The following is a 15,438-nucleotide window of genomic DNA, read 5'->3' as shown; positions in this document are numbered from 1 at the left end:
GTTTCCTTATCTGCTAATGCCACCCTTTTTCATTTCTTTTTGTTTTTATGAAAGTATTTTCCTCTTAAAACATCCATATCCTCTGAAGGAGGGAAAATAGTGTAACCAGGAGCTTTTTCTATAGCTTACACACCGATTCACTCTGCAGAATCTGGCCTTTTCTTAAAATAGAAAGCTGGACATATTGCCTGGCCTGCCACCGTCAGCAAACTGGAAACAATCGCTGCATCAAAATACATGTTTTATTTATATCATCCCAAATATATCAGTTACAAACAGCCGTAACGACAGCTAAAAGGATGGCAGGAGGAATCGTGGGTAATGTAGTTTGAGCTTATTAAAATAGCAGTGTACAAAAATACAGTAAGGATGTGTCTATGTTCAAGACAGACAAACAGGAAGACTAAGTGTGTGTATGTGTGTATGTGTGTGTGTGTGTGTGTGTGTGTGTGTGTGTGTGTGTATGTGTGTGTGTGCGTGTGTGTGTATAGTATATGCGAGCACAGACTTACTTGTGCATCCATTTCACTAATGAAGTCACACTGTGAAACTATTATGGGTGTGTGAGAAAACCAAATGCAAATCCAAGTCTCTCGTCTCCATGTCTGTGTGTTGTTCAATTACCATAAGTGCATCCATATTACATTAGCCTGCAAATAGTCTTGCTATGGAGAGCAACTTGGGCAATTGTGTATGCGAAGGAGCAAGGCTTAAATAGTTAAACAGACTTTTTATCCAGTTCTTCAGTGCCTGGCTTGGCAAATCCCGCATCACTCTGGTTCAAGAGCTTGAAGCTGCAAGCAACCAATTAAGTGTAAAATGGGTGCATCTGGGATGTAGCTGTTTCTACCCATTCTAATGTTACGCTATCAGTAATTGGATGAGAATTCACGCTCTCTGTTGAGCTTAGACTGGAGTGAGCGCAGGCTAAGTTGGGAGGAACTTCAGACATCTACATTTACACTTCAGGCAGGGAGAGTTGTGAAGAAATACTGTTACTTAAGACAGGGTGTCTCTATTGAGTTAGCATCCTGTCAGTCATTGTGAAGGGTAATATTGATTGGATCCCAGTTCTGTCTGTTAACCGAATAAGGGCTATTGATTGACTGGAGTCTCTAGCTGTCGGTTCCCTCGAGACTCCATAAATGTCCAAAAGATTTTCGCTGTCCTTGTTGATTTTTGGGTTTTTCTCCCCAGTCTTTGGTAAGAAGGTTCCTTGCCTTTACCTTCCAATGAGCGTAAAGTACGAGACAAAAAAATAAATCCTGTGTGGGTACGGAGGAGTGTATCCATTTTTCTCTCGGTAGATCCAACCATACTTGGTATGAGATTAATATCCACAATTTTGCTTATGGTCCAGAAGATCTACAGATATATCTCATGTTTCCATGACGATAACGCTGGTGTAAGTCCATAGCTACAAAGCAAAAATGTTCAGCAACAAAAAGACATAAAACACATAGACCTGTTCCTTGGCGAAAGACAAGGGTTCTGTGGTTGGAATGCTTCTGAATCTTTGCTCTGAAAGCGATGCTTGTGGCAACTGTTGTTGTTGGTTAGTTTTCGTTGTTGGGGGCTACAGCCACCAGAAGCATTTTTTGCGGAGTTTCTTGACACGGTTCTTGGTGCGGGGTCGAGAGGGGACGGGTTGTTTAGGGATGGGTGTTGGGACATCATATTCCACATCCAGTGCCTCGAGCACACTCTGGAATCGACCCTCTTGCAGCCGAAAATCATGCTCAACACTAGAGAGAGGGAGAGAGAGAGAGAGAGAATCTATAATATCATTCAAATCTCCATTTTTGTCTGTTTTTAGTTTTCTCTAAATTAAATCTAAATAAATTACTTGGAATAAACTCTTATTTTACATTGACTTATATGTCATATACATATATACATTGTTTGCTAACCATTATTCTAGCATTTGTTTTTGTACTGGTACTGAAAAAGGTTGCCATAGTCAGTAAAGGAGATGTTACAGGTAAGTTTCTGCAGTTAAATCAAGTCATTTGGCTGATTTAACAAGTGCATATAATTTTGGCAAAATACTAGACCTTTATCACAGTGCCTGCACCTTGCCTGGCTCTGAATAGGAGCGTTATTAAACTTTTGGCTGCACCATTTAACAGAGTGCTTGCTGGTTTTCAGCCTCCGTCAAAAATCGTCAAAAAAATTGGGCTTCAGCACAGCCAACAGGAGGGCCGTTAACATGTCTGGAGGTTCCTCCAACATGGACAAAAGACTAGTTTGTTTTGGGAAAAGTGTGTCACACAAAAGTTAATAACATGTGTGTGATCCCACGCGTCTGCCGCAGCACAATGTTTACGGCTGCATGGAGATGAGAGGTGTAGAAAGCAGCGACAGTTAGGCGATGGAGTGTAACGGAGTAGGATCTGCTAGGAATCTGCCTGTGATGAGTTTTGCAAATCAGAGAAGGAGCTAAGCGTTTCTTTGTTACCATCCCATCACACCCCTGAATGGACAGACTAAAGATCAACTTACTGATCTTCGTTCTGGAGGAGAAAAAATCAGGCAGATTTAACTCCTCCCACTCAGTTTATGAAAACAATAACAGCAAAGAGACACAGCATTGTTTTTCTACATTAAACTACTCATCAAGGTACGGTGAAGAAGGGTCTGTTTCTCAAGGGTTTAAACCAAACCTTGCTGATTATAATTTGAATGAATGTTAAATGACTTAATGTTGATCTTCAAGTGTAGCATTTTTATTGACAAAATAAAGTTACATTTTCAGTGCTGCGTTCACTCCAGTTCAGCTTAACTCTCCTTTTATTGGTTGCCTCATTAAAAATGACACATAATGAGCTGAGTTTGATCCGTTTTTAACTTGAGGGAACATGCTACTATTTGCCCTTCTACTGTACATTAATGTACATGGAAGACATAATAGTCTATAGAGACCAGTCTTTATTGCTGTGTGATGAATCAATCTAACAACGTTACTAGTATCTACTTTTTGCTGGTGCCTAAATGCTTTGCACAGTACTGTATATTGCTAGGCATATTGTAATCACATTATTTACATTTTACTAATTTAATTCATATCCTGCAGCTGTGCTTTAGTCACAAACAGCATGAGCATCTAATATTTTAATGTCAACAAAAGCTCTGAAAAGTAACCAGCTCAGCACTGTGGAGAGCGCTATATGTGCTGTATCTAATGGATGTTTTGTCAGGCTAAAAGAGTGTAGAGAAAACAGAACTAATTGAAGTTATTCATAACTTGTGGGACCAGAAGCTTTCTTGTCATGTTATCAGGGAATGTTTGACTTTGAAAGAGAGTAGGAGGCAGACAAAACGAGACAATGAGACGTATATTTCATCCAATCTCTGAGCCGCTTATGACAGACGGTTTGTCAAATCAAGGCAAACAACAGGACAACATTAATCACACACACTCACCACATAGCACTTCTGTGTTCTGTCTTAATTCTCATCTTCTAAGAGCCCACCCCACTCCCTGTGTTTCTCTGCATATACCCTCCTTTTCTTTGCTTTTTCAGTGCTACAGCTTGGTCGTTTTAGATGCCGCCAGGCTTTGATTTAAACAGTCTAGCATGACATTGACATTGTATTCTACATGTTCTATAGGTGAATTCGGTTGCCTATACTAATTTGATGTGGACAGGCAGAGACTTAACTTGTGGGAACACAAGCTTTCTTGCCATGTTATCAAGGAATGTTTGACTTTGTAAGTCATTTAATTATTTAATTAGTTAATTAGTTACATAGTTTCATACTAGCTTTTCCCCATAATACTGTGAGACTGCACCTACATTCTGTTTGTTTGTTTATTTACTATTTTCTTTGGTGACACGTGCTTTGATTCTATGTTTGGTATTAACATCATACTTCTGGTTTTGTGACAACACTACTTATAGCCTCTGCCCAGTAGAAATGAGTGGAATGGCCAGAATGGGGTGTTCCCACAAAAGGAGGGATGAAAACACATTGAAAAGGAAGCTGTGAAGTTCAGGGCTGATAGGAACCCTGACTTACGTACGTGTGTGTGTGCGTGTGTGTGTGTGTGTGTGTGTGTGTGTGTGTGTGTGTGTGTTGGTGTATCTGCCTGCTCCATTAGATGTACCTTGCGTCAGCATAAAATGAGTGCAAGAGCAAAGTGAAAGCTGGAAAGACTCTCAGGAAGATGTTGGAGAGATGCAAACATCAAGTGAATGGAGTGATGAAGAACCAGGGAGAGCAAACACTTTATAGGGTATAGAGCAGCGAGAGACTAATAGAGAGGGGAAGAGATTTAGAGTGGGAGAAAAGAATGAGTAAAGATAAAGAAGAAGTGAGCTGGGATAAAGGGAGGAAAAATGGATTGAAAGGATGAATAAATGATGAAAGATGGGAGAGGGACGAGTGTATTCCGCTTTAGAAACCTCTGTAAAGCAGAGCATCCCTCCAGAGAGAGGTGGGGTGGAAGAATAAACTTTATCTTCTGGAAATCATAAAGCAGTAGTTAGCACAAAGTCGGGCACAGTTCTCCGTGAGTGCATCTCAGCCTGATAAAAGGAAAGGTGGAGAAAATGTTCTGAATGGGAACAGCCGTTCCTAATTTTGTATTCCAGCTGAAAAGACGATTAGACGATTTGTGAGGGGCAAAGTAAAATGTCTCCTAAACTGTGTTTATCCTGCAGTGTTGCTCTCTGGCAGTCTTTCTGTGTGGATGTATTTGTGTACCTTTTGGGAAAATGTACGTGAGTGTGTGTATGGGGGGGTGGGGGGTATGTGTGTTTTGCGCACTTGGCTCCTCTCTGTATTATTGTGGGATTAAGCTTCAATAGAAAATAGCAGACTCTCTTAATTGATTCCCGAGGCTGGTTTTACCTGTGTGTGTGTGTGTGTGTGTGTGTGTGTGTGTGTTTGTGTGTCTATGTGTGTCTTTGTGTGTCTATGTGTGTAGCGAAAATGAAAGCAAGAGGCTTGAAGTAAAGTGTATTGTGAGCCATGGTCTGTGTTTGTGCGCAGTGTGTGTTTGTGTGTGTGTGTGTGTGTGTGTAGTACGGAGGGAGAGAGAAGGTGAGAAAGTGGAACGCAAAAGAGAAAGAAGAAAAGGAGAAAAATAAGAAACAGACAAGACATGAGAAAGCAAGTAAAGAGGAGGAGGAGTAGAGAAAGGAAAAGAAGAGAATGGAGGAGGGAGAGGAGTAGAGGAAGCTACAGAGGAGAAAGAAGAGGGAGAGGAATAGAGTAAGCTAAAGGAGAGGAAGGAGGAGGGAGAGGAGTAGAGAAAGCTAAAGAGGAGGGAGATGAGTAGAGTAAGCTAAAGAGGAGAAAGTAGAGGGAGAGGAGTAGAGAAAGTTATAGGAGAGGAAGAAGGGGGAGAGGAGTAAAGAAAGCTACAGAGGAGAAAGAAGGAGAGAGAGGAGTAGAGGAAGCTAAAAAGGAGAAAGAAGGAGGGAGAAGAGTAGAGAAAGCTAAGGAGGAGAAAGAGGAGGGAGAGGAGTAGAGAAAGCTACAGAGGAGAAAGAAGGAGGGAGATGAGTAGAGAAAGCTACAGAGGAGAAAGAAGGAGAGAGAGGAGTAGAGAAAGCTAAAGAGGAGAAAGAAGGAGGGAGAGGAGTAAAAGAAAGAGTGAAGTCAAATGGAAAGTGTAAAACTTATATAAACGAGAGAGAAGAGATAGACGAAGAGGGGAGAGAAAGGAAGAGATGGATGTGAGGGAGGAGAAATAGAAATTGAGAGAGAGAAAAAAAGGAATGGAAGCAGGAAAGCGAGTGAAGGGTGAGAGGGGCAAGAGAGGACAAGAAGAACAGAGAAGGGGAGAGAAAGCGAGACAGTGGATGAAGGAGGGAGATGGGGAGAGAGAGTTAAAGAGGATAATGTACAGAGAGAGAGAGAGAGAGAGAGAGAGAGAGAGAGAGAGGAGTGTGTATGAGGAGTGAATGTGAAGCTGGTTGTAGGGTAGCTAAAGACATGACTGGAACAGCACTGTGCTTTTGGGATGATTGAACTATTGCATATCCGATGATGCCCTGGGCCACAGTGTGTGTGCGTGTGTGTGTGTTCGTGCATGTCCTTGTCTCCCATAGGGCTTTATTTCTCTTAATTGGCAGTGTGAACCCTCTGTGTGTTAATGATAAAAAAGCTACGGAGCAGAACAGCTTTCAGGCCCACAGCGCTACAACAAATCCACTTATTAAACTCGTATAAATAACCACCTCAAACACATCAGCCCCGCTTCTGGAAACGCGCTTGCCAAGAGACGCTGCATCAGCGCTGACATGCTGGAGTGTGTATGCGGTGTGTATGCGGTGTGTATGCGGTGTGTATGCTGTGTGTATGCAGCAAGCAGTACCTGTAAATGATGCAGGCTGTTTTCTGACACGTTGAGCAGTTGTTGATGTCCTGCCCTGTTCTATAGGAGCAGCGTCTGTTTACAAAAATAAGAGTGATAAACAATGTTCAGCGTCTTCGCTTTCCAGATGTGGAAGGATAGCAAAGGGCTTACACTCTCTCACACACACACCTCTCTCTCACACACATATGCAGCAGAACTGTCTGTCAGGAAGATCTGATGAGAACTGACAGCATGAGGAAAGGTGGCAAAAGAGGGCAAGAATAAGGGGAGGGAATGAGGGGAAGGAAGCCTACGGAAGTGAGAGAAAACCTGATGAAGAGGTCAGGCAGGAAAGCAGGCAGAGCGAAAGGAAGAGATGACGAGAGGTGAGAGGGAATATATTGGTAAAGTGAAGAGGGTGCAGCTTCGGAGGCGCGCGAGAGAGGGGAGAGATGAGAGTAGAAAAACGAAGACTAAAAGATGAGAGAGAGCCAGGAAGGAGGGAGAATTTCTATTGATGATTTTGATTCCTGAGGGGCTGCCGTGAGAGACCACTTTCACCAGGGGAATTATGGGATGTGCAAGCTGCGGAATACTGAATTAGAGTTTAAACGCCAACCACAGACTCTCTCTCTTGCTCTCTCTCGCTGCTTCTTTATGCTTTAATGTAATCTCTCACCTCTCTCTCTCTCTCTCTTTCTTTTCTCTCTCTCTTTCTCTCTCTTTCACTACCCCCTCTTGCTTTGATTTTCGCTCACCCTCTCTCGTCCTAGGCTATGTTCACACAGCAGGTAAAAGCGGCCTAAATCTGATCCGATCCAATATGTGACATAGATGTATCATTGTGGGAGTGTGAACGGCAGAAACACACTGAATCAGACATTATCAGTTCAGATTTGGGCCACTTTTATATGTGGTATTAAAATCTGACACATATCCGATTTGCAGCAATGCTTGACATTTGTCAGTGGAGTAGCTGCCATGACCCCACGAAGACCCATCACTTAAATCTTTGCATTCTCATGAGGACCATTAACGATTGACCATTAAGGAAGTGGTCATGCTGGCTCAGTTTTGGTTGTTTGGATGAGAGGGTCATGTGATACGTACATTGCATTTACAGCATTTAGCTTATGCTCTTATCCAGAGTGACTTACAAGGTTGGTCATATTACATAGGTGGGCCAATGTGGTGTTAGGCCAGTCTAGCCCAGGGACTCTTATTGGTGTAGCACAGCATAGTAACCCAGGAGCGAACCACATGGTTTGGTAGCTCCACTGGCAGGTAGTGGTGTTATCCACTGCGCTGGACCAAACAATGTGAAGTATTGCTCTTTTGCTCATGTACCAGTTTAGTTGAGTGAACAGTTCAGATGAATGTTGGATAAAGGTCACATTAAAATCCCCAAAACAATCAGATTTGGTAAGAAAATCGAAATTTGATCCACTTTATTTGCTGTGTGAACTTTCCCCTGTGAGGCTGTGAGGCTTTTCTCCCTCTTTCATCCTTTTTCTCACCCCTCAGGCCACACCCTCCCTCTTATCACCCCTAAAACCCTCCTCCTCTTCTGCTTACCCCTCACTCATGGCCTTGCTCTTCTCCAGATCCTGAATCACATTAAGTAGAACTTTGATCTTCTCTTGATTGGACAGCAGGTTATCCTCGATGTCCTGAAGTAGTCCGTGGAGTGCTGTCGGCACCCCATTGCATTGTGGGATGTCTGGTGCAGTCACATCCTTTAGCGGGGGATGAGTAGGGTCTGAAGGACATGGCTTAGTTTCTGGATCGTTCTCGACTTTAGATTCTGGATCAGTGTGGGAAGTTTTTGGGGTGACTTTGGGTGATTTTGGAGATTTCGGTGATACAGCTTTGGGTGTTGCCTCTGTAGACTTGGAGTGAGAAGAGTTTTTAAGTGGGAGAGTGGGTGTGGCTTTTGTTTCTACTCCAATAGAAAGCACAGGGGGAGGAGGTTTAGGGGTGACATACACAGATGAATGTGTAGACTCAGGAGCTGCAGCTGTTTGCTTATTCACACACTCCTCTTTAGGCTGTGTGTCCTTCGGCGTGTGTTGCTTTTCAGGAGCTGTCGTTTCTGTAGGCTGAGTTTGTGGTTGCTTCTTTGTAGGCGTACCTGTTTGTGAGTTTTGTGTTTGTGTGTGTTGTGATGACCTCTGTTTACTTTGTCGTTTAGATGGTTGCGTGGTCAGCGAGTCAGTTTTGCAGATTTTGTTTTGCACTGTTTGTGAGGCTGCGTCATTTGCTTGTGTCTGTGTTTCTTGCGTGGTTGTGTCTTTTTTGTGTGACTGTATAGAAATAGAGTCGCTGTCTTTGTGTGTGTTCTGAGTGTGGGAGGAGCTTATTGTGTTTGTTTCGGTAGAATGTTGCTTCTGTAGTTTGGGCAAATCCTTCTTGGGTGGTGTCGGAAGGGTCATGCTTGCCCGAATCTGATTGGCTGCTCGCTTGCGGCAAGCGTGCACCATGCAAGGTGGGGCTTGCGATTGCCTTCGTCCGCATGTGCCACATAGCCTGGGTGATGTCATCATACGGCAGGGCCGCGGGGGCGTGGCATAGGAGCTCACAGTCCCACAGTGTGCCACAGGACGAGCCTTCTCCCCTCTCAGCGACTGACCCCGTCTGGGTTCTTGTGTATTGATCTGATTTTGGGTACCTGACTCCTCTGTCTCCGCCCCATCGCTGCAAACCCCGCCCACCAACTCTGGTGCAACTATGCTGCCATTGGCATAACGAGGGTTCCGCTTTAAATTGCCTTTGCATCCTGATTGTTTGGGGTTGCTCTGAATGGATTTGATCTGGCAGTAGATGCCCCCTTCTTGCGACATGTCATCCTGGGACACATTGCTGATGCAATTCTGAAACGGCCCCTTGGTGACCGGCCTCATCCTGTCCAGGGACATGGTTTCTGTGGAGACTCCGTGAGCTGTGCCTATTGACTGATTCCTCTTCTTTAGAGAAGGGAGAGAGCGCAACCCCGGAGATGTTTGCACTCCCACGCTGCAAAGTGGGCCCCATTTTTGCGTAAGGACAGCCCGCCCCCCCGCGAGGGGCACCCCCAGCGCTGGCACCGGATTGGTCGTTTCGGCTGCCCTACGGCCCATCACCTGCTCCAGCTGGCTCAGCCCCCTGAGCAGGAGCTGGAGGGTGAGGGATGTCTCTTAGCCAACATGCTGCTTGATCCAAAGATGATTATGTTTCATAGAATGGCAAATATGTGTGTGTGTGTGTGTGTGTGTGTGTGTGTGTGTGTGTGTGTGTGTGACTGAGAGAGAGAATAAACTAAATGGTCTCAGATGGCCTCATTAACTGAAGATCCTCTTGTGTCTCTGAACTTTCTTGGCTTTGGCAGTGGAGCAAATGTTTTGGTGCAAGGTCCTTAGTGGGTTTCTCACTTTGGCTAGATATCACCATGCCATTTGATTGGTCCCCTTGGCTATCTTTGCACCTGTCAAGGAGAGGGAGCGAACATGTCAATAAACGTGGTTCAATTACAACACTGAACTCTGGTACAGCACGGCAGGTGTCCAGGACAGTCTGGTTGATATCCCTGTTCCAACTCACCTGCTATACCTAGTTTACCTACAGCTGTGTTCACAATGTCAAATTCTAGATCTAGTTCCTGCCTAAATGTAACGCAGATATGACATTTCCAAGCAGTGTGAACACACAAATCTAATATACCTGGACATGTGACCATGATGAGACCCAATGACATCAGTAAATCATCAGATTGACAGACACTTATTTACAGTTGGTATTACAGTGGTGTAACCACACAAAGAACCACTTATACATTTTAATGGTCCTTAAGTTGGACCTCTTGGTTTTAAAATAGTGTCGTTGGCTCCACCTAAGAACGATTGAAAAAACCTTTTTAAAAGTTCTGAATCCTTTTGAACAAAATGCTTACAATGTGAATGTAGTTTCGCCACCACATTGGGTGAGTTTGGGCAGGAAAGTCACTCAACTGTGCTGGCTTCCAACCCTTCCAACAGGGCTTTCCTGAATAAAAGTTTCTCCATGATTCTTTCATCTGCCACAAAGCAGACAAATGAAAGCATTAGGAACTTCCAGCCTGAAAGTTTTTAAACCCCCAGTCAAGGCATGCCTGAGAAGCAGGCAACAGTTCATTAAATAACTGCTCATGAAGTGCGACTGGCCCTAATATGGGATTTCTTTAAGCCAGTTTTAGACTCGAGCTGACACTTGTGCTGCGCCTGCTGGAAGCTTATTACAGGGACATTTCTGCACTATGGCCTCCCCCTGAAAGCGTACAATTTCGCCTAAAGCCAATGAGAACAACCAGAACGTCTCAAGGACAAAACTGGCTTTTTTTTAACACAAACAATAGACTTTACCTTTAAGGCTGTGGTATTATTGCATCCAGTGGAGGAACAAGAAGGTGGGGAAATGGCTAAAGAAGGAAACAGGATCTCGAGCAGTCCACTTTTTCCCATCTTGTGATGGAGAAAGGCAGAGAGCCCTCTTGTGCTCTGTTTGTGGAGATGAGAATAGGGATTTTTGTAGAGTTTATTTAATTTACTTTGCTTGAGATCTTTTATGTACTTTGCATGAACTCGCAAGCTAACAAGTGGGCACGGTAAGCAGCTTTCAGAAGGCCGGAAAGCGTACAGCTTCTGTTTGTTCCCAAAAGGGCAAGTTAAATTGTGGAAACACAATACAAGCCTGCGCTGAATTATAATAGAGGTTAACTACATTCTCAATGACATGAGTCAGTTCTCTCTCTCTCTCTCTCTCTCTCTCTTTCTCTCGAATGCTCTCGCCTTTGTTTCTGTCACCCTGTCTTTCTCTTTCTTTCTGTCTCTCTCTGTTTCTCCAATCTCTCACGGACTCTCTCTTGCTGCACTAGCCCTGTGTCCTCCCCCTGTCCTCCCCCTCTCTTTTTGATATTAATCCCTCTAGATCGTCTCTTCCTCCTCTTAATTCCAATCTCCCGCTTGTTGAAATTAGGGGGTTTGCTCCTTGTCCCTCTCTTTTCTTTTGGGTGCAAGCATGCTTTCTTTCTCTGAGCTGTTATCTTGTTCTGGGTTAAGCCCTGTCTTTCTACCTCCATGTCTTGTCTCTAAGCTGTTGGTCTACTCCTATTCCCTTCACGTGTATGTGTGTGTGTGTGTATGTTGGTGGATCGTTAGCCTAATATGCTAATGACCCCCATTAGCCTCTGACAGAAGGACATTAATAATAAGCAATGCAGCTCACACACACAAACACACACACACACATACACAGATACACCATGAATTGCATGAGAAACAGGTGTGTATATGCTAGAAACATATTGTAATCAAATACTCATACACTTTAATACACACACTTGCCCTTGTTCCTCATTAAGTGGTGTGTGGGTGTGTGAACTTGATTAGGATGCTGAAAGGAAAGGCAGAGGAAGTGGCTGAGACGTGTATGTGTGTATGAGTGTGTGTGTGTGGGATGGGGGCTTGAAGCTAATTTAGCAGGGGATTTGAGTGCACCACGTTTTGAGAATATCAGAAGGCAATTTCCCATCTGTTAATTTGATTGGGTTACGGCTCATATTAACAAAGAATTGCAGCAGACATCATGGTAATCACAGCGAAATCACAGTCTTTCTCATCAAATCACTCTTCTTTACTTGCACTGCTGTTTGTGTGCGTCTGTGCGTGGAACAATCTCTCCTCTGATTTTGCAGGAATATTGTGTGCTTCTAGTGTCTCTGGTTTACTTTCTTACGTGTAATACATGCGTTAGAAATGTAAACATGACTATTTCTATCTGTTTAGCGTTCAGAATGTCTCTATTCAAGTAAACACATCTCAATAGGGAATGCGTGGGGTACACAGTGCAGTCACATGTAAAAGTTAGAACGTGTTATGTGGAGCTATGGGATTATTTAATAAGGAGGTTAATAAGGCTGTGTTTAGGTCTGGTTAGCAGGATGGTTTGCAAAGAACTTTGGGTTTTGAAGAGTAATAAGGCTTTATTAAAGGTCTCATTAGCAGGACCTTTGGCATAAAAATAAATTATGTTTGTAAAAGTAATAAGGTTGTTTTTAGGTTTTTGGCCTGAAACTATGAGGTTATTTGACAGTTCATGAGGCTTTGTTTATGTCTGGTTAGCAGCACAGTTGGTATGGCACTATGGGATTATTTAGAAAATTAATTTAAAAACTATTTTGGTCTCATTAGCAGGGTTTTTGGTGAGTTTAGGTCTGGTTAGCAGGACATTTGGTGTAGAACTATGTAAATGTCTTGGAGAGTAATAAGGCTGTGTGTTAAGTCGGGTTAGCAGGACAGTTGGTGTAGAACTATGGAAATGTCTTGGAGAGTAATAAGGCTTTGTTTAGGTCGGGTAGCAGGACAGTTGGTGTAGAACTATAGCATTATTTACATTTACATTTACGGCATTTAGCAGACGCTCTTATCCAGAGCGACTTGCAAAAGGCATTATCTTGGAGAGTAATAAGGCTTTGTTTAGGTCGGGTAGCAGGACAGCTGGTGTAGAAGCATTTAATCATGTTAAAGATTATCAAGGCTGTGTGTTTAGGTCTGGTTAGCAGGACAGTTGGTGTAGAACTATGGAATTACTTTGTCAAGTAATAAGGCTGTGTTTAAGTTGGGAAAAGTTGTTGTAGAACAGGCGGTGTTTAGGCAGCAGGACCGTATCAAATCATTTTTGAGTTTAATAAGGCCATGTTTTTAGTCTAGTCAGCAGGACAGTTGGTGTAGAACTATGGAAATGTCTTGGAGAGTAATAAGGCTGTGTTTAGGTCGGGAAGCAGGACAGCTGGTGTAGAAGCATTTAATCATGTTAAATAAGGCCATGTTTTTAGTCTGGTCAGCAGGACAGTTGGTATTGAACTATGGGGTGATTTGGAGAATAATAAGGCTGTGTTTAGGTCTTGTTAGGGCGACAGTTGGTATTGAGCTGTGGGACTATTTTAGGGATTAAGAAGGCTTTGTTTAGGTCTGGGTAGCAGGATGGCTGGCATGGAACTATTGGATTAATTTGGAGATGTATAGGCCTGTGAGTGGGTTTGGATAGCAGGACAGAGATCTTGTAGATAAATACTGATGTGTGACGGATGTCCAGAAACAGATTGCAGAGTCTGTTGAATTGTGATGTGGGTTTAAAAGGGAAAAAAGATCAAAACCTGAACAGTTGAAAAAATGACTGTGCCTTTAATTAATATCTGTTCAGCGCAAATTACCTCTTCAGTCCAAATAATGAATTTGTATTCAGTTCCATCCCTAAATGCGTAATTGACTTTACACATTTGGAATGACCCCTGCTTTCTCAACTCATTCACACATACACACACGTCCACTTTCACTCCCATGATCTCAGCATTGCATTCCTGTCATGTCTTGTCCATTAATGTTATGCCGCGCTCCAGCAGCAGCAGCAGACAGCAATATTTCAGTTTTTATCCTTCACACTCCCTCGCTCCAGCACACACACACACACCTCTCTTTCTCTTACACACTTTCCTCTCCCTCCTTCAAAGCCTTCCTGATCTCTCTATCCACTCCAGTGGGGCATAATATGCCCCTGCCCTCACACACACACCTTTTTCATACTCATCCTCTCTTGACTTTGTGCTTCTCTTTCTGTCCCTCTCTTCCCAGTGGACACACTGCTCATTTTAAACACCCTGTATTTTATGTGCTATGTGTGTGTGTGTGTGTGTGTGTAACTAAGAATCAATATCTCCACATTATAGTCAGTCAGAAATGATGTAATATTTATTCTGATACAGTTTTGTGTATTATTAGTTGTATTGGGTTTATCAGAGCATTGTCTAAAAATGAAAAAAGTAAATGATGTCAGTGATCAAGCTCACCACAATAACATGACTGTAGGACGAGTGGATGAATGTTTGCATCACATCGGATGAGATACCAAGATACTGGCTGTCATTTAGCTTTGGGGAAGCAGAGTTACAATAAAAATTGCTGATTTGAAGAGTAAATACAGCGAGCAGCAGCAGCCAGAATCCTTTTTCCAACGCGAGGTGAGATCTGCCTGGGAAATGTAGAGATGTGTGTCCGGATGGGACAAACATGCTCAGACCACCGCTGTGTTCTATGAAAAACAGTAGGTGATTTGGCCTGTAATTTTCTCACACAGGGAGAAAAACAGACATGGCCAATTCAGACAGAATTTACTTACTCTTTCTGCCTCTCTCACTCTTTTTATATCTCTCTCACTCCTTCTGCCTCTCTTTTTGTTTCTCACTCTTTTTTTCTCTCGCTCACTTTTACTCACTTTTGTCTCATTCTCATTCTATCTGTCTCTCACTCTTTCTGTCTCTCTCACTCTTTGTCTCTCTGTCACTCTTCCTGTATCTCTCTCACTTTTTTAGTTTGTCCCACTCACCCACTTTCTGTCTGTCTCACTTGTTCTCACGTCTCTCTCACGTTTTCTGTCTCTTTTTCACTCTTACTGTCTCTCTCACTCTTTTAGCCTCTCACTCTTTCTCTCTCTTTCTCCCTCTCACTTATTCTGTCATTCTCACTCTTTCTGTTTGTCTCACACTTTCTGTCTCTCTCTTTAATTCTTCCTGTCTCACACTTGTTTTTTCTCTTTTACTCGTTCTGTTGTTCTCACTCTTTCTGTCTCTCTGACTATTTGTCTCTCTGTCACTCTTCCTGTATCTCTCTCACTTTTTCTGTTTATACCTTTTACTCACTTTTTGTATTTCTCACTTTTCTGTCTTCTGTCCGTCTTACTCTTTGTCTCTCTGTCACTCTTTCTGTATCTCACCCACTTCCTGTCTGTTTCACTTTTTCTGTCTCTCACCACACAGTTCTTGTGTCTGTCTGTTTCTTTCTCTCTCTTCTTGTCTGTCTTACTCTTTGTCTCTCTGTCACTCTTTCTGTCTTGCTCTCTCATTCAATTCTTCTGCCTGTCTCTTTCTCTCTCTCTCTCTCTCTCTCTCTCTCTCTCTCTCTCTCTCTCTCTGTCTGTCTCTTTCTCTTACTGTATTCCCACTCTTTCTATTTCTGTCTTTCGTTCTTTCTCTTTGCTCTTGCTGTCTCTCTCAATCACTCTTTCTGTATTTGTCTTTCCCGCTCACTCTTTCTGTCTCTCTCACTCTCTTTCACGTCACTCACTCT

At 43.1% G+C, this 15,438-nt stretch overlaps 2 protein-coding genes across 2 annotated transcripts in view; one reads left to right on the top strand and one right to left on the bottom strand.

Moving 5' to 3' along the window:
• Nucleotides 1–15,438, top strand: part of dock2-like (dedicator of cytokinesis protein 2) — a 134,686-nt gene that overhangs the window by 71,336 nt on the left and 47,912 nt on the right. The window lies entirely within an intron of this gene.
• Nucleotides 293–15,438, bottom strand: part of insyn2b (inhibitory synaptic factor family member 2B) — a 25,565-nt gene continuing 10,419 nt past the window's right edge. The window contains exons 2-4 of the mRNA XM_072668665.1: nucleotides 7,883–9,767; nucleotides 6,326–6,400; nucleotides 293–1,745 (exon numbers count right to left, since the gene is read on the bottom strand). Coding sequence (XP_072524766.1) covers nucleotides 1,577–1,745; nucleotides 6,326–6,400; nucleotides 7,883–9,423 — 1,785 coding nt within the window. The 5' untranslated portion in view covers nucleotides 9,424–9,767 and the 3' untranslated portion in view covers nucleotides 293–1,576. The remainder of the gene's footprint in view (nucleotides 1,746–6,325; nucleotides 6,401–7,882; nucleotides 9,768–15,438) is intronic.

The sequence above is a fragment of the Salminus brasiliensis genome, chromosome 2, assembly GCF_030463535.1.
Source record: "Salminus brasiliensis chromosome 2, fSalBra1.hap2, whole genome shotgun sequence".
NCBI lineage: Eukaryota > Metazoa > Chordata > Actinopteri > Characiformes > Bryconidae > Salminus > Salminus brasiliensis.
The sequence above is the reverse complement of the archived record's forward strand: the minus strand, read 5'-3'. Positions and strand labels throughout refer to the sequence as shown.